This window comes from Akebia trifoliata, chromosome 13 (genome assembly GCF_017979445.1).
Source record: "Akebia trifoliata isolate Shusen 1 chromosome 13, ASM1797944v1, whole genome shotgun sequence".
NCBI classification, from domain to species: Eukaryota; Viridiplantae; Streptophyta; class Magnoliopsida; order Ranunculales; family Lardizabalaceae; genus Akebia; species Akebia trifoliata.
Genome location: NC_141387.1, coordinates 31,457,409 through 31,476,454, shown reverse-complemented (window position 1 = coordinate 31,476,454; position 19,046 = coordinate 31,457,409). Strand labels below are relative to the sequence as shown.

The following is a 19,046-nucleotide window of genomic DNA, read 5'->3' as shown; positions in this document are numbered from 1 at the left end:
TTTTCAGAATATGATGAAAATAATTTGCTAGGAGTCGGTCCCAGGCCAATGCCACGAACTCGAAGATTTGAATATGTAGGGTTTATTAAATTAGTCGGACAATGGATATCCCATAATCATCTCGACATAGATATATCATAGATTGGTGCAAAATAAGCCTTAATGCGTTTCAGGTAGATTTTCAATCGCTAAAGAGACATTTGTTGCAAACCATAGAGAACATAAAGCTACAACCAATTTTCATGCCCAATACAAGAGAACGAATAAAATGTATTAAGGTAGACATACAAATGTAAAAGCTAAAATTAAAATAATCATCAAACTTGAGGGGGTCAAAGTTCTATTGAGACTCAAGAGAGGATGCGTATAACAACTCAAGATAAAAACAGCAAAATCAAACAGTTTCAAAAGTTCTGAAGTTTTGGAGGTATCGATTATGGCTGCAAGAGGTGCACATGGAAATCGGGGATGTTTAAGAATAGATCACTACAAATGTCTGTCTAGTTGAATGGTGTGTATGTGTGTGCGTTCATGAACTCGTAAAAAGACATGTTTACAAAGAGAGAGAGAGAGAGAGCTAATATGACTAAACTACCAAAGGACTAAGACCATACAAAGACTATAAGATCAAAGCCTATAAATAAATAAATAAAGGTTCACTATTTTGTGTACAATCAGTTCTCTTGAAAGAGACTTTCTTGCTTTCTAGATCATAACCAATCAAGAAGTTAGTCTGAGATATGCTGCCAAATATACCTCCACTGTCAACTGGCATCATGGCTATACAAACAAGATCGACTTGTATCCTAACGAAGATGTTCTCTGCATTCAACTCCACATCACCTCCAGTGAAATGGAAAACTATTGTAGGAACTGTGATGTCAGATGTTGTATTGAATGTTGGGAATTCAAAAAGTAACATGTCATTTAAGCCCCAATTAAAAAGGAGCATGGAAGTTGAATGTTTCAAAAGAGCCCAAAAAAAACTCAAAAGAACATGAATTGAGCCAGTGAGAGTTGATATGGGTATACCTACAGCAACAATAGTACTTTACTCACTTCCAAGGTTGGATTCCTCTATTTCACTAGTCATAGAAAATCAGCTTAAACAACAACATTCAAGCATGGATGAAGATATGGATGTAGGTTTGTTACACCCATCAAAGAAACTCAACAATTCTTGCAACTTCACCAATGGAAATAATCAATTGGACACATATCAGTACCAATTAACCAACCAACCAATATTAAACCAACATTTACAATTCAGCTCTCATCTCCAATTCCAAATATATAAGAATAAATTCTGTTGTGTAATGTAATCTAATCTTCTTTATACAAAAAAAGAAGATGTGTTGTGTAGGTGTGTGTTCGTCAAAAAGGGTCTTAGATATGGATTTGTGATTGGAAGGTACAAGTAAAGGTGGTTTCAAAAGTAGATGCCACTTTTTTTTAAGTCAAGAGATCAAAATTCATTTTTGATTAAAAGTTAAAAACAGTTAAAAGATAAAGAGTAGGGATTGGTGTTCTGTTTCTAACCAAGGTCAGGTGACACACCATTTTTTTGTCACGTGAAAATTTTGGGACTTGCTGGCCGTATGGTTATGTGGTTCATCCCTTGGTGAATCTACGTACCAAAAATCAGAGTATTTGATAACTTGTATCCACTTGATCTAAACTCTTGAAAAAGAGTTTAAATCTAACAATTAGAAATCATTCTTAAGGCAATGCTGTAATCAATGGATGCAAATCACCAATCAAATTGATCTTTTGTGTGTAGATTTGCCGATGAATAAACCACATAATCATACAGTAAGTCACCAAAAATGCCACATGGCCTAAAATGAGGTGCCACCTGACCTTAGTTAGGAAGGTGTGATCTCCACTTTCCAGCATAGGTTAAAGTAAATCAATCAGATCAGTCCAGAAAACTGATCCATACAATCAGATAACTTCAAATCTGGATCATGGATTTGGGTTCTAATAAGGATCCAAACTAATAAACCAGCACACCAAGTCCATTTATGATCTTAAAAACTCCCATATTATTTTTAGTGGACTTGGAGGGGAATCAAAATGTTTGAAACCTCTGCCTATATAACTCTCGTTGTAGTAAGATCTCCAAAATCTGAAAAACTTCAAGCTCTGATCATGGTTTTGAGTGTTCAGTCGGTCAATAATAGAACCATAGAGCTGTAAGACCATTTGCTGAAATTTCAGTTAAGGTCAAGATTGTTGGAATTTTGGGTATTGTTCTATTTCCAATTTTATAAGCCCAAGGGTCGTCATCATATATACGGGTTGGAAACTCGAATCCATTTTCACCATCAAATCTGTCGAGAAAAATATACTTCGTCGGGCCATTTTCAGATCATTTCTTCCTACTCAATCCAAATCCTCTTCTCACCATTATACTAGGGCCATTGTCAGTGGTACTTTCCACCACCATCCCACATGTGCTCATTTCTACTTGGCAGCCATGTGTCATAACAGCAGTCACCTGTTGTCATTTCATATCCACAACAGCTTCCACCTTCCTATTTATTGTGTTTGAAAGTTGTACCTCTACATGACAAACTAATCTGCCAGTAGGATTGGACAGTAAGTTTAGTACATGTCAATCAATTTTGATTTATAATTTGTACGACGCGTTACTAAGATAGTAAAATGGTGGGGTGTGTGGCACAAATAAACAACTTTGTCAGTGTTGGTCATGAGCAAGTATGGCTCAAGTTGCATATGTGATCATATTATGAAGTGTTAGCAGTCAATGGGACACAATGGTTAAATTGTATTAAAAAAAATACACTGCAATATAAAATCACCCAATAACTATAATATAACGAAATAAATGATTGGAAACCATGCCATCAACACATGTGGACTAAGCACTGCATTACATCCAAATTCAGGACAATAGTTGAAATACATTAAAAAGATATATATATATATATATATATATATATATATATATATATATATATATATATACAAAGGAAGGGGGTTTAGCCAAATTAAAGAATAATTCAAAGCAAACTGATTATCACTAAAAACAGTCTACATATATCAAAATTAAAACATCATGGGGATGAGATCAGAACCATGCTTGACAAGAGGTGTACCATCTAAGATTATATTGAAATACTTTGATTACAACCGAAACACCCTATGCTGAGATCTTATTGTCACAACGGGACCTTGCTGTAATAAGCATGGATGACAAGATAACTCAACCTATGATACATAGGTTGGATCTAACCTGAACTAATGAATGGAATTGAACTGAACTTCCTGGTTTATAAAACATATCAACTAAAGCTTCATAAACCAGGTTTCTATGCATGAGATTATCATCATGGGAAGTGATTGCATTGATGCCAACAACAAAGACATAGTACCTACTAATCAAACAAACAAAAAACTCTCAAATCTACCACATCTCAAATCAATTACACAGAATCTGGAGTTCCAAGATTGTACCTACTAATTGAGTAATATTGTTTATCTCGATCTCTAAAACCAGCAAACTTAGCTCAAATTCAAACAAGCTCTATTGAAAATCTCCCCCAAATGTCCTACAGCAAACGTAGCTCAGGTTCAAGCAATCTCTGATAAAAATCTCCACCAAATGCTACGAAATCTGCAAAAAAATAATCCTAAATCATAAATCTATCGAATTCGATGAGAGAAAGAAATAGAATAAATCTTATTATAAGAATCATAACTCATTTTGCGATTTGGATTCTCAAAACCTCAAAGAGCTACGAAATCTGCTATTTCGATTCTCAAAACTTTTGACAATATGAAGAGGAGATGTGAAGAGCAGATTTTGATTCTCAAAACTCCAAAAACTGTGAAGAGGAACTTGATACACAGAGAGAGATAGTGATTTGGATTCTCAAAAACTCAAAGAACTTCGAAATCTGCGATTTCGATTCTCAAAACTCCAGAAAATGTGAAGAGGAGCTTGATACACAGAGAGAGAGAGAGAGAGAGAGGCCTATTAGAATGAAAATCGAAACCCTAGATGTATAGGAGTTGTGATGAACTTGATAGAGAGAGAGAGAGAGAGAGAGAAAGGTTTTCACAAAATCTATTGATACAGGAGAGAGAATTTTTCTTTTTTTTTTTTTTTTTTTTTTTTTGAAATTTCGGTATTTGGCACGCAAGCTGTGTTCTACAATGGCGTCTATTTTGGCTGCCGCTGAAAATGGATCGCTAAAAAGCACTATTTTTGTAGTGACAACATGGAAAATTTTGTGAAAAATTATTTTTGTTATTTGAATTGCAAAAAAAAATAAAAAATAAACCACACACACATACCCCCCCTTATCTTATTCTTCTCTACCAGAGTACAAAAAATAACCTAAATACCCTCCTCAACCTTGTAACAAAATATATATATATGGGAAATGTTCAGCAACAAACATTTTGACAAACATTTTGGCAAAACATTTTTCAAAACATGGGTTAGAAGCATTGGAATGAGCTGATTTTTTGTGAGGATGATCTCTATGATGAGGAGATCATCCTCACCAAAAATCAGCCTATTCCAAAACTTCTAACCCCATCAAAAATGATTTACAAAAATTGGACTGTCCACGATTCTTCAACTTGTAAACTAGGGTTAGAAGTTTCAAAATGAGCTGATTTTTTTGTGAGGATGATCTCTTCACCGTAGAGATCATCCTCACAAAAAATCAGCCTATTCTGAAACTTCTAACCCCATCGAAAGTGATTTACAAAAAATGTTTGACACCAAACTTGGCAAACTTTAGGACTACCGAACCGCTCCCTATATATATATATTCCCAAAACCAATCATCTTCACGCTCTTCAACCTTAAATTAATTTTATTTATTAATTAATTTCATCTTCAATCCATTTAAACATCACTTTAATCTTTTGCAAAAAATCTTAGAATTTTCTATTAAAAAATATCACCATCTTCCAATTCAAAAATCTTATTTTAATCATTAAATTTGAAGATTAAAATAAATTAATCGTAAGATTGAAAATTATAGTAAAAAAATTTACCCAAGAGGTTGAATGACTTGTTTTGGGAAGCGAAATCAAATGAATTTTAGTCAAATACGAGGATAATGAGGTCATTTTGCACTAATATATTGGAGGACATGTACGCATTTTAGTAAATATTTAAGATACCTTATCTTTTTTAAATGACATTGTCCCCTTATTTCGGTGTTCTGTAGTAGAGTAATGAGAAATGACCTAAATGCCATTTTCTTCAACATCCAACCAAAAACTCCTCAAAACAATCATCTTCATGGTCTATGACCTTAGCACTAATTAGTTATGCCCGTGTTTTCAGACTAACCGCACATACATACATACATACATATCCCTTGCATGGCCATTCAACTTTATAAAAATAAAAATAAAAGTAATTTAGCCCCTCACATTTTTACCCATTTTTTATAGACCCCTATGCTTTTCAAACCATAGTGACAAAAATCTGCAAATTTTTAGTTGTTATCAATTAAATCTCACAAAATTTTGAAATATATATATTTGATGATTAGAAAAAAAAATACAATTATCATGATTTAATACACGATGTTTTGAAGAAAAAAAGTCAGATTATTTTTAGTATTTTTAATGTGTTATTCAATCATCTATATAAAATACATATTTTTATATTTAAAAATTTAAAAAAAAAAAATTATCAGATGTTTTCCAAACTTTAATGACTTTTTTTTTATAAGCTTTCTCTTGTCGAATTATTCTTGAACCCAGAGTTGTCAATATGTTTCAAACAGACATGATGCAACTTCTTGATCTCTTGTGACCAAACCAGTGGAAAATTACTAGAAGTGCCTCCACCTTCAACTTTTTAACTTTTTGGCAAGGAAAATGATTTAAACACCCCCCCCCCCCCTTCAAAAAAAAATAAAAATTGGTGATTTAGATCCTCATGTTGTGATATATATCAAAGATACTCATGTGTTTTTCAATCTAATGACATGCATCCATTGGCCTCAATCTTCATAAACTAAGAAAAATGACTTAAGGGCCCTCACCTTCAACTGTTGTTGAGTCTCAAAAACTATAATAAAAAGTTCGGATTCAATAATTATTCAAAGGAGAGTCAGTATCGGTTAATTCGAATAAATTCAAAAAAGTTTCATAAAAAATCCAATTTTTTTAAGGGATATATAAAAATGATGTTTTTAAGTTTCTTGTCAAAACCCATCCTTTCAACTCCTTAAAAATATTTTCCTATTCTATAGATTTTAATGTTGAAGAAAATAAAATTTTGAGATATCAAGTCTAAGCCCTCATTTTGAAAATAAAATATTTATGGAGATTATTAGTCAACAATCATTTGTTGTGACGAACCCAACATTTGCTTAGAAGAAAATCAATATTATTGATTAAGAATTGTTAGCATTTTGCCTCCACTAACAAAAAATCTTGACTCCTGATGGGGTTTCATTCACACGGAACACCAGAAAGAACATGTGTCTTGAGAACTGGGGCAGATTAACAGTGGGGGCACTTGCCCCCCACATTTTTTTTTTTTTTAAATGAATGTCTTCTTGATAAAATGATATATTTTGAGTTTGCCCCCATAAAAATTTAACAGTTTCCCCCACGCCCATCCTAGTCCCCACTCCAGTTTTTAGTTTTAATAAAGCCCTCAATTTGGTTGATATTTAACAGTTTTCTTTACACCCATTGATGATATTGTCTATTGACACAGGCCTTCTATCATAGACAAATGAGAAGTGACCTACAAGCCCTTTTTTACTTCAATCTCTAACAAATATCATTTAATTTTATCCTCAAATTCATATTCTTCAACCTTATCGGACAATTATCGTTCGCCTCCTCAACAATAAATTCTTGGCTCCACCATACTTGAGAGTTATGTACCTTGCAAACACTTGTCATGTAATTCTTCCACAAGGATTATTAGTGTGAGAATGATTTCTATCAACATATACCTAGAGATACAATATTATGCCAACCTTGCTTTGATTTTCTACTGAGAGTATTGGTGAGGTACTTGTCCAAGAGACTCTAAAATCAAACTCAAAATTTTCAATTATGTTAATATGAACCATGTTGTAAAATTCATGGTTTTATTCATGTATTTTGTTGATGGTAAAGTTAGAATTCAAGACCTTTTGAGTGTTATTTGTAAAGTGTAGAAATTTTCTTAATTAAGGAAATCTAAGTAAAATAAACTTTTCCCCTTTTTTGTCTCTTAATTTTCTTGTTTATGAAAGTTAAAGAGACAACTCTTCAAATCTTCAGTCCCACATTGAATAAATATAAGAATAATGTTCAACTAGTAAAAGATCCCTCTCTCTCTTGCTTTGATGTTAGTGTCAAAAAGCATGGGCCTTATACGCGCATGGGGGCCCAAGGCACGTGGGACTGTAGTCCATTGTGTTTGGGATCAATCCGTCGAAAAATCTTAGTGTCTGTGTGCATAGGGTGGTGCAAATCTTGGATTTAAGCATCGCGTGAAAGGCCCACTCATGTTCTTAATTATTTTTTATTTAAGAAATAAAAAATTTAGTAATTAATCGTATTTCTTGTTTAAGATATAAAATGATTAAGTTAATCAATACAATATCAGGCTTGTTCAACTAGCCCAACCCATTCAATTGACCCAAAACTGCCTAACTTGGGCTAACCCAAATCTAGAAGCCCAAGCTCGGGTTGAGCGTGAGTTAATGAGATCAAGCTCAATGATCAAGTCAAGTTGAAGTCAGGTTGAGGGCTTGATCACTTGGGTTGAGTCAGTCTACCTCCAACCCACCCCAGGTTGCAGTCCTCTTTGAAAAGTCACGATTACCGCTTCCATAGTTCTTGTTGTTTGTTATGAGCATGTTCACATCGCATTTAATTTTCAATTTCAAATGTAACTCCCATTTTTCAATATGGGACCAATCCCAATTAGGGGTTGCCTTGTGGCAAGTCGAGCCTTGATATATAAACTTCTCAGAAAGGGTAAGTCAAGTTTTTGAAACCCCACCAAACAATGAATTCTTTGGGGCCAACCTCCAAGGTCCGGTTAACCCTCCACTCAATGAGACTATGGAATTAATCTCAAAACACACACACACACACACGTGTCGACCTCTTTAATTTTCTATTTCAAATATAATACCCATTTTTCAATAGAGTAATGATAATCTGGCACCCCAACATGGCATACTCTAAATACTCTTCTAACATGAAATGTGCCACAACCATAGATTTTCTTTCATTGGGATACACAACTGCACATATTTGTAGAGATGTACAGTTGTGCATGCCAAGTCATTAAGTATATGATTCTAGCACATGCCATGTCGAGAGAGTATTTTGAGTATGCCGTGTGGGAGAGTCAAATTATAATGACTCTTTTCAATATTGAACCCCTTAATGGTGAATACCTTCCCGCATCTCATACTATTACAAATATGATGAAATGCCCCCCTTCCCTCAATCGTATGAAATAGATTAATGCTAAATGACCTCTTTCCCATTACTCATCCACAAAAAATTACTAAGAGCACCCCCACTATGTGTGGAAAACTATCACATGAATTTGAGTGTCCTTAGTAAAAGTTGGTGTGGCAATAGAATGTCTCATATTAAAATTTAAAAAAAGCAAGGGATTTTGATTATTGGTTGAAGACAAGGACATTCAGGTCATTTTCTATTAGTCTATCAAAGAAGACTGAGTTAAAGGGGCATCTCAAATATTCTCCAAAACGTGGAGGGGTTGGTCTAAAACCCTCCCGCTCTTTTACGCCTCTCTCCCAATTCAAAGTCTCAAACGTTGGGATTTTTTTTCTTGTTCCAGTGTTTCTTTCACTCACAGAAGAAAATAACTCCATAGCAAATTAGACGATGATTGATTGGTTGAAAAATGGTGACGCCTCAAACAAACACTACTTCCGCAGCTGATGCGGACACAATATCATCCACCTAAATAGCACTACGACATCGACCACACTAACATCCAGGTCCCTTAAGAGTAGGGGCGGAGCCAGGATTTTCCTGTAGTGGGGGTAAACTATAGTTATTTGTATAGTAAAGATGAATGGTTTTAGGGAGAAATTAAGAGGTTTTTAGTTAGAAGTTGAAGAAATTAATATCTAAGCCATTTCCAAATAATATTTGAGAAGACTCAGTCAAGAGATAATGTCATAAAAAAAAAATAGTAAGAGGTGAGGGAGGGGACAAATGGGCATGTAATTAGTTGAAAATATAGGGGTGTCTCAAAGTTTTGTGGGGACAAATGGGGCATGTTATTCATATTTTCAAATAAAAGTTTGTCTCACGTTGAGATTCTTCGTCAAAGAGACGGTTGAGATGATATAGGTTTTTAAAAAAAATGTACCCTTAGAAAAAAAATTGTATTGGTTCTAAGGCGATCAGTATTAATTTTTAGGAAATATTCGTTATTCTTCTTATCTCAATTGTTTGTTTGATGGAAGAGTTGGAATCTAGCATTTTCAAAAATAATAAAATGAATTTGTAATTGTCCATAGGCGGATTTGTGACTTATAATCCAAGACATTAAATGCATTTTTGGATGTGTGGTTCGATTCGAATTATCCAACTAATTAAAAAAGTGTTATGGTGAAATTTATAAAACATTAATAAGATAGAGATTGTGGTGGAGCCAGGATTTTCCTGTAGTAGGGGCAAACTATAGTTAGTTGTTTAGTGAAGATAAACGGTTTTAGGGAGAAATTAAGAGGTTTTTAATTAGAAGTTGAAGAAAATGATATTTAAGTCATTTCTAATTAATATTTGAAAAGTCCCGGTCAAGAGGCAATGTCATGAACAAAAATTTGAAGAGGTGAGGGGGTGGGGACAAATGGGACATGTAATTAGTTGAAATATAGGGGTGTCTGAAAATTTTGTGGGGGCAAAAATTGGAGAGAGGTGAGGGTGTAAGGGCAAATGGGGAGAGTGGTGAGGGAATGAAGACAAATGGGACATGTAATTAGTTGAAAATATAGGGGTGTCTCAAAGTTTTGTGGGGGCAAAAATTAGACAGATGTGAGGGTGTGGGGGGAAAATGGGGAGAGAGGTGAGGGAGTGAAGACAAATGGGGCATGTAATTAGTTAAAAAATATAGGGGTGTTTCAAAGTTCTGTGGGGGCAATTGCCCCCACCAACTCCTTACTAACTCTGCCTCTGCTTGCGAGCACTCTGAGACCCTCCTTAACATCCCCCACAGCCTTTAATCCTCTATCATCAAAGACATCGTTTTGACGTCTCATCTCATTCAAGAGACCGAGTTATATCGAACGAGTTAACTCATCTCCAACGAGATAGAGCCTTAAACTCATTTTATATTTTATTTATTTTGTTAAGCACTCATTTTATAATTATTTATCCATATATACTTATTTTTTTTTTTATAAAAGTAGATATATTAGAAGATGTTTAATTATTAAATCATATTTTGTTTAGTTAATAAATATTTAAATTAAAAAAGAATTAATTAAAATATACAAAATCTCAGTTGACTCGGACAAGTTTTACTAAGAGTCGTCCCGTTTGTCTCCAGAGATTTTGCGCATGTGAAATGCCTTGTCTATCCGTCTCTTTCATGCACTAAATCGAGATGAATCAGTGAAAGATCTTGTCTGTCTCGTTCATGGACCATATCATGATGACTCGCCATCCGAGTCATCTCGGTCTCTGACAAGATGTAAAACCATCTCACCAAATCCAAACACAAACAGGACCCATTAATATTTATTTAAAAAAAAAAAAATTAATTCATGGGTAATCTGGATTTAATACCATATCGCACACACACAAACCAACTGAACTAAGCGTAGAGGCCCAATGTGAGATATAGAGTTTATCTTTGGTTTGGGCCGTTTGGGCATGAATGGTTGTTGTTGTAATTTTTAAGTTTATTGTTAGGTGTCAATGTGGATGACCCAAAAGTCTATTATAGTGGCCACCTCCATCTGCACAAGATTTGAGTGGAAATATGTATTGGGTTGGTCCAACATAGTTCTATTTTAGACAAATTTGACCTGGGGATTCGTATAACCAAATTCAAGGATCACATCTCCACTGTACAAAACTCCTGATGAAAAATCACTGAGATAAGACCAAGATGGATATATTTACCTATTTTGTCCAAACTATATATTTACCCATTTTAGTGTTGTTATTTAATAATAAAAAAACCTAGAAAGTGGCATGTTCAAACACACATGTATCAAAAGGGTTTATTTGTAATTTTAAATATTGATTGAAGAGTTTTTGAAGATTAAAAGGTCAAAAATGGTATTTTTGTATTTTTGAAAACTAGCAACGTGATTATATGGTCATAAGTTGCAATTTTCTTTTTCTTTTTCTTTTTTATCAAAATGACCCTGATTATTTTAAATTTAAATATAAAAGTGGGAGGCATATTTGGCCATTCAAATTTTGGTGCCGAATCACTTCTACTCCACCTTCTCTCGTTATAATGGTGAAGTAAAGATAATTTAAAATATTGATTAAAGGGTTTTTGACAATTACAGAGTAAAAAAAGGAGATTTTGTAATTTTGAAAACTAAGCAACGTGATTGTAAATTTTCTTAGTTTTTATCTAAATTACATATTAAATTTAAATATAAAAGTGGAGGTATTTATGGTTACTCAAATTTTGGTGTAGAACTGTTTCTACTCCATCTTCTCTTATTATAATAGTAAAAATGTAGATAAGGTTCGTTACTAGACCTTCTCGGAAGAGAACATCAACTACGTGTCAAGTTAGTAGTTAGTTCTCATTACCGCTCCCTTTATTATAGTTTCTTGCATTAATGTATCACTGTTATATCTGTTAATTGTCCAATATAGGTTGATGCAAATTCCACTTAGATCTCACTATAAGTACTGAAAAACTGGTGATCATAGAAGAAAAGATTCGTGTCGTGCGAGTTTAGATATATAATACTTGTGATGGGACTCTAACATAGGCATAAACACTGAGAGTACTTGTAGACGACTCTAATAGATCGATTAATGTCATTTAAAAAGATCTTCATATTTCACTTCCCAGTGTTATGTGATTTTATAGAGCGTAAATTAGGGGTGCAACTTGGTCTGGTTCAAACCAAGAACCGAGCCAAATTGATAGCTTTGGAGTGGTTTGATTCGGTTTGGAACAAGTTGTGGTTCGGTTTTGGGTTATGAAAATAGAGAACCGATCAATTTGGTTCAGTTCTCGAATCAGGCTAGTATAGAACCGAACCCCTATATGTAAATAATAATTAATATAAATTATTTTAGGAGTTAGGACATGGATTAGTATTTTTTTTTTTTTTTTTTTTTTTTTGTGAATATACTAATGATTTTTTATGAATAGATTAGTGATTATTGTATGAAATTTTATATTTATTATATGTTTGTTTTTTCATTAAAAAGTATTACTTACAATTTATAGAATATTGGCAATCTATAGAACCAAACCGACTTTAGCTCGGTTTGGATTGGTTTGGTTTGGTTCTTATTTAGTGGAACTGACCTATGTCGGTTCGGTTTCAATTTGACCTCAATCCAAAACAAACCAAACCAAGTTGCACCCCTAGCGTAAACTGCAGAAAAAATTATCATTATCAAAGCCTTTTTCCCAAGGATTCAGTTTAAGTGATTCCAAGGGACTTTTGGGGCTGTTAGGGATGATTGGTTATGTGGTTGTGGATGAAGGCAAGTTTGTTAAGAATGACTTAAATGTTTGGAAAAAATTTCCTAGAGAAGACAAGTAAGTTGGAATTGGGCAAGTTTGTTTTTACAATATTCGTAGCTTAAATTCCATTTGTAAGTTGTTTTCTTCCAATGATGGGTGAACCTAATTAAAGGGAAGTACTTTGTAAAACATGTTTTTCTTTTTTTTTTTATAAATGAAATGTGGATGAATTAATCAAGTGTTTGTTCTTACATATGTGCCTTTGCACATAAGTTTTAAGTGTAACCAATTCTTTGAGGCAGCAATGCATTATAAATATTTTGCTCTCCATTCTGTTTTTGAAAGCATCCATGAGGTTCCTCTAGAGTAACATTTTGGCTAGTAAGGGAAGAATTAATTAACAGGGTTTTATAAAGTGTATTGGAGAGGTAGCTCTAAAAATAGATTTTCCAATTCAATTAGACTTATTGAACATTTCCATTAGTGTGCGTGCCTCCAAAAGGAATTGAACCTATGAATTTGCCAATTATGAGTTATATTCTTCAACCATGGATGCATGACAAGGATCATTGTACATTGTAACTGTTAGAGCATAAGATATCAAGGTACATGAGATACATTTGATCATTCCCAAATGAAAGGTTGTGATGAAGATTGATATATTTAGAATATATATTCTACACCCAAAAATCACAATTAGGAATGATTATTAATTGTTCATATCATAATTGGAACTGTTATAAACTGTTTCTAAAAGGGGTGTTTCTAATATTTAGGAACAATTAATAACCGTTACTCGTTATGTTTCTAAACCCTTCCAAAATTTTATTGTAGTAAGATTTCCAACTTGTTTTAAAATTACATTACACAAATAGTTCCTAAATTTTAAGCCATTCTTAATTTGAAAATAAACCTATAAAAAATCACCAAGAGAAAACCCTCCATAAGCATTCATACAAATATTTATAAATAAATAAATAATATACTTAAAACAAGGCATTTAAAGTCTAATTTTTTTAACAATAACCAAAAAAAAAGATTCATAGACTTCCCATCACAACATCCATTTTTTTGTCCATCGTAATGAAAACTACAAAAGTAATGTAATAAAATCCAGTCAACAATTAAAACAGGTAAAAGACAAATTACAAACAACAAATGATCTCGTTCGAACTTTGCCTAATATAAGCTCGTCCAAAAGCAACAACCTGTTTACGCCAAGATAATATTCTGCATTGTCTCTGATCGATTTTAAAGCTTGCAATAAAGATGCAGAGATAGAGATTTGAACTAAGACTTTGGGCAAGTCGAATTCGTTCCACAGGGACAGTTTGGATTCAAAAATTCAATCGGATAAAAGTCCAAAACAGAATTGGAAAACAGATTTTTCTTAAAAACAAAACAGATTTGTTGCACAAATGAAATGGAAATTAACTTGCAATTTGAAATAAAAACAGAAAGTAGAGATTGAAGATATAAGAAAGGAGGTTTAGAGAAATCAAATCAGCTTTTTCAAACTATCCATAATGCAGATCAATTCCAAGAATAACTCAATCCATGTAACAAGTCATTGCTCATGGATCGGAAGGTGGAGCGGTTTAATTATCAAAGGTAACCAAGAGACATTCATGAAAATTCAGATTTAATTGAGATTGCCTAGCTTATATTCAGATTCTTCACAGAGCATAGCCGTTCTTGAACTTATCTAAATAATGGCTATCAAAGTTTGAATCAGAAATATAAGTAGATCATCTAATCAAAGTAGAATTTCTAGAATAGTAAACATGTAAGCAAAATAAGGAATTAAAACTACATTAGAAGGATAAACTTGCTTCGGCATCCTTGATCTCTCTAAAGAGGATCTAGCCGATCATCGCAAGGATCATATTGCAACAATAATAAAAGTAAGAAGATGATAGATGGAGAAGAGAATGTAGAATAGTGTTGCAACTTAATTCCTTCCTTGATGATTTCCCAAAAGAGTTACAATTAAGCTAATGGATTACTCTTGATGTTCTCTCCTCTCACAAGCTCACCAAAAGGAAAAATTACAGAGAATTAAAAGAAGAAACTAAAGAAAATTATAGAAGAAAAGAGCCTAAGAGGGACCCAAGAGGGGACCCCTTCTTTGAAATCAACCCTCAAATTTATAATGTTCGTATTCGGGTAATCGGGGTGATTTGGCGGATAATTCGATTCGAATGGCCCAATCAGTTACAACCACCGAAGCTTCTAGAAGCTTCTGTAAAAATCTCGATGACAAATTCCTCGAAATGACCGCGGCGCAGTCTTGGCTAGCCGCGGTGCGGTGACGTGGCGCCCAAATCGATCGAGATTTTTCTGGAAACATCCTTTCGGCCCGCGTATTGTAACCGTAATTGTTTCGCGATTTGATAACTTCCACGTGCGCTTTATTTATCTACAATTAACAATAAAATCTCATTAGCTCTATTAATTTGGATAAATAATTTAATTTTATAATTATTTAAAGGAACTAGCATTTATAATGTGATAGAATCCGAGAAATTACGGTCCCAAAGTCAAGTTATTGGGACCTTATCAGTCTCCATAGATTTGAAGGTTGATCGGGTGAGATGGAAACTGAAGTTGAGGTAATCCATTTGTGGCATGTTTGATTGAACCAATGTGCTTCCTTGGATCACTTGAACCACCTTCTATTGTAATACAAAGCAAATCAGTTTAGAAAATTAAAATGTATCGGTGATTGGTAGGGCAGACATTCTAAATGTGCCGCGGTTAGACGATAATGACATGTTTGGCACCATATTAAGTGGCAGATGGAGTACGTTATATAGTACTAGCAAAAGTGAGCTTCTATTGCAACACCAACTTTTACTAAGAGCACCTCAAGCATGCGATTAATTCTTTGGTGATTTCATATGAATTGTGGTCCTCTTAGAAAAAGTTGCTGTGGCACTAGAATCACTCTAATAAAATAGGCTAATCTCCCTATATACAATGCATTTCTATATGCACCACTTTTATCTAGGATTTAATATTTCACGTGGTATTCCAAGATCCATTCAATCCCAATTTTGAACATTGAAGGAATTACATTAATATTTGAAACAAACATCATCAAGAACCCATTCCATTTTCAACAATTAATGACATTGGCAATAAAATAAATCCATAAAAATAGTACAACAATAAAAATAAATTCTAATCTTTCTAACATAGTAGTTCAAGGTTTTCATTTCTTGTTCATATATGCCAGACTTGTTCTTGTTCAATTCTTATTCATTTATGTTATTACATGTCTACTTATTCTCATATTCTTCTTCTTTAGTGAAAGAAGAGAGATGTTCTCATAATTATGAACTACAAGGACCAGACCCGAATCCTATCCTTCCCGCGGCCAAATCATAAACCACGTCCAATCCCAAATGCTGTCTATTTCCAAAGATGGCCACATCACTTGGACTACTATTTGCAATGAAAGCTAGGCACAATTGTGACGCACTTGGTCCAACAAGAATCCCAGGCAGATTTTGATCCAAATCGACACCACCTTCGAAATGCAACATTACCTTTGGTATCAAGAAGTTCGTGTTCCCCGAAAGGTCATAACATGTGTCTAAACTTGAAATCGGTTGAGCAGATGGGTACTTCGACATCGATTGTTTAAATGCTGACCGAAGTGCTGCATAAGCCGCTGGAGGCAATCGGGTGATTACGGTGCCAGAGTCTATGATGGTTCCCGAAGATGTAAATACTGATGGTTGGATTGATAATTTTTTATTTGCGACGCTTATCCCTAACAATTTTAGGAAATAAAATGATGGGCCACGCGGGTCAGTTACTAGGGGTGTGTACCTTAGATTTGTCTTGGTAGTAGCCCCAAAAGCTAAGTATCCAGTTGAGCTTGCTCTAGGTGGAAGACAATAAGAAAATGTTCCCCCAAATTTTTTACTAGTTTGGGACACAAATGATACCTTATTGCGTCCAAGGCCAAATAAACCGGCTGTTTTCCCGAAGAGGCCGCCATTGTTTTGACCGCAACCAAATTGGAAATTGGGGAATACATCTGAAGATGTCAACGTTAACGTCTCACGTGCAAAGAATCCAATCGTTTGCGAATTGTCCCCATACCTAACACCATAGAGGCAAGTGGAGGATTCACAACCGGATATCCTAAGTTGGGAGCACTCCGGGGCACTACAAGAGATATTGGAATAAGAGGATGACTTAGAGGGATCAAATATTGGGTCTTGTTGTGGATAGCAACTCCGGACACATGGTTGGCATTGAATCCATGTCAAGTCACTTCCCGTATCAAATACCACCGAAAGATCAAGCTTGGGTGTACCAAATCCGATTTTAACTATGAAATTAGGAGTTCCCAAGGATTGGCCGGGACTTACTGGGATGGCCTTCTCCTCCTCGATTTCTCCTACTCGTTTGGAAAATTTGGAGTGGATGTATTTGACCCGGGATTCATCTTGGAGGAGGATTTCAATGGTACTAAGAGCCGCCATTGTTGTTGTATTGTGTCCATGGACCAAGGGTGCGCAAGGCCCATGTTTGTGTGCCAATCGTAGTGTTGTGGGAGATCGTCTTGGACCTGAAAAGATTATGTTAAAATATGAATGAAGTCTTCGAGAATATATATATATATGGGAAATGTTCAACACCCTACCCTTTACCTTACGCTTTACCAAACGTGTTTTGTCCTACATGGGTTAGAAGTTTTGGAATGGGCTGATTGTTGGTGAGGATGATCTCTACGGTTAGAAGATCCTCCTTATAAAAAATCAGCCCATTCCGAAATTTCTAGTCCCATGTTTACAGGCTGAAAAATCGTGGACCGTCCATTTTTTGTAAATCATTTTGTATGGGGTTATAAATTTTGGAATGGGCTGATTTTTTGTGGGAATGATCTCCTCACCATAGAGATCATCCTCACCTAAAATTAGCCTATTCCAAAACTTCTAACCCATGTAGGACAAAACACGCTGGGTAAAGTGTAGGGTAAAGCGTAGGGTGTTGAACGGGACCCTATCTATATATATATAGTGATTTTTTGACTCCCCATCCCCATTTTGACAATACCCATACTCTCATGTTGTGGCATGTGTTAGGACCATAGTTTTTTTCCTCGGGATGCAACATAAATATGCATAGTTGTGGATCCCCAAGAAAAAATCCATGGTCTTAGCTCATGCCACGTGAAGAGAGTCTGTCAGAGGGGGAGTAAGAAAATCATTGTTCTCTCTAACTTTCTCAATACTTGGCTGATGTGTCACGGAACCATAGATCTTTTTTTCTCGGGATACACAACTGTAAATCTTTATGGGAAAAAGATCTTTGGTTTCGCATCCATACCACATCAACCAAGTGAAGACTTCCTAGTTAGAAAATCAGCACTCATTCATTAATCAACTGTTCTTTTGACCACGATTGATACTAATTTTAGAAAAAATAGGGGCAAGTACCAAAGTGGTCATGTGTAATATAAAGCCAAGTACCAAATTGGTCATTATGGTATTTATTTATTTTTACTGTTCACATTCTTGTGATCCCCAAATAAAAGAACTTTTTATTTTTTTACAAAATAATGAAAAAGTAGGAGTTGTATTTATTTTAAATTGAAAATACGGGTATAAATATTTTCAAAATATTAGACGAGTCATCTTGATCACGGACAATTCACATGGAATATCCTACTCATTCAAGAACCATATAGACGAGTCATCTCCGTCTCGGACTATCTTGATTTTCCAAAATTACATCATGGGTTTGTGTTTAATTACCTTTGGTGAAGGAATCAGAGCAAATAGTTGATGATGTTAGTAAGGATTTGGCATCAAGAACATGATGACTCTTTGTTGGGCCTCTCCCTCCACCACTATAGGCATAGGCGGCCTTGTTCAAACACCAAGAGTGAAACAAAAGGAGTGAAAAGAAGAGGTGAAGGCAATGGAAGGAGGAGTGGGTGATAGCCATAATGTGGTTTTGTTGGCCTAGTTTTTGAGTTGTGAAGTAAAGTATTCTTAGATTTATATAGAGGGGAAGGGAAAGGGGAGGGAATTATGGTCATAGTTGCATTGATTTCAGTTTTGTATTATCAACCCCATTAGAAAAAGATTGAAAGCGACAACAATGAACAATCTAAGAATACCATGAAAAGACCTAAATTATTAATTTAAGAAGACTTTGCATGTATGTGTTCACAAAGACTAAGGATTGTTTTAAAACTTCATTTACATGCATGGTTTCAAAACTCAGTCCGAGACCGAGACCTATCACCCGAGTCGTCTCATTATCAAGCATGGATGAGACAGACAAATCAATGTATCGGACGAGATTTGAAATCCCATGTTCATTTTTCTCATTGTTGAACAAAACATCTCAA

At 34.6% G+C, this 19,046-nt stretch overlaps 1 protein-coding gene across 1 annotated transcript; it reads right to left on the bottom strand.

Moving 5' to 3' along the window:
- Positions 1-15,847: 15,847 nt before the first annotated feature.
- Positions 15,848-18,663, bottom strand: LOC147388310 (aspartyl protease family protein At5g10770-like). The gene is made up of 2 exons (XM_086420407.1): positions 18,445-18,663; positions 15,848-17,255 (listed from the first exon to the last, which is right to left on the bottom strand). Exons 1-2 carry the CDS (start codon positions 18,635-18,637, stop codon positions 16,006-16,008), a joined length of 1,443 nt encoding a protein of 480 aa, XP_086276533.1. The 5' UTR covers positions 18,638-18,663; the 3' UTR covers positions 15,848-16,005.
- Between the last annotated feature and the right edge of the window lie 383 nt (positions 18,664-19,046).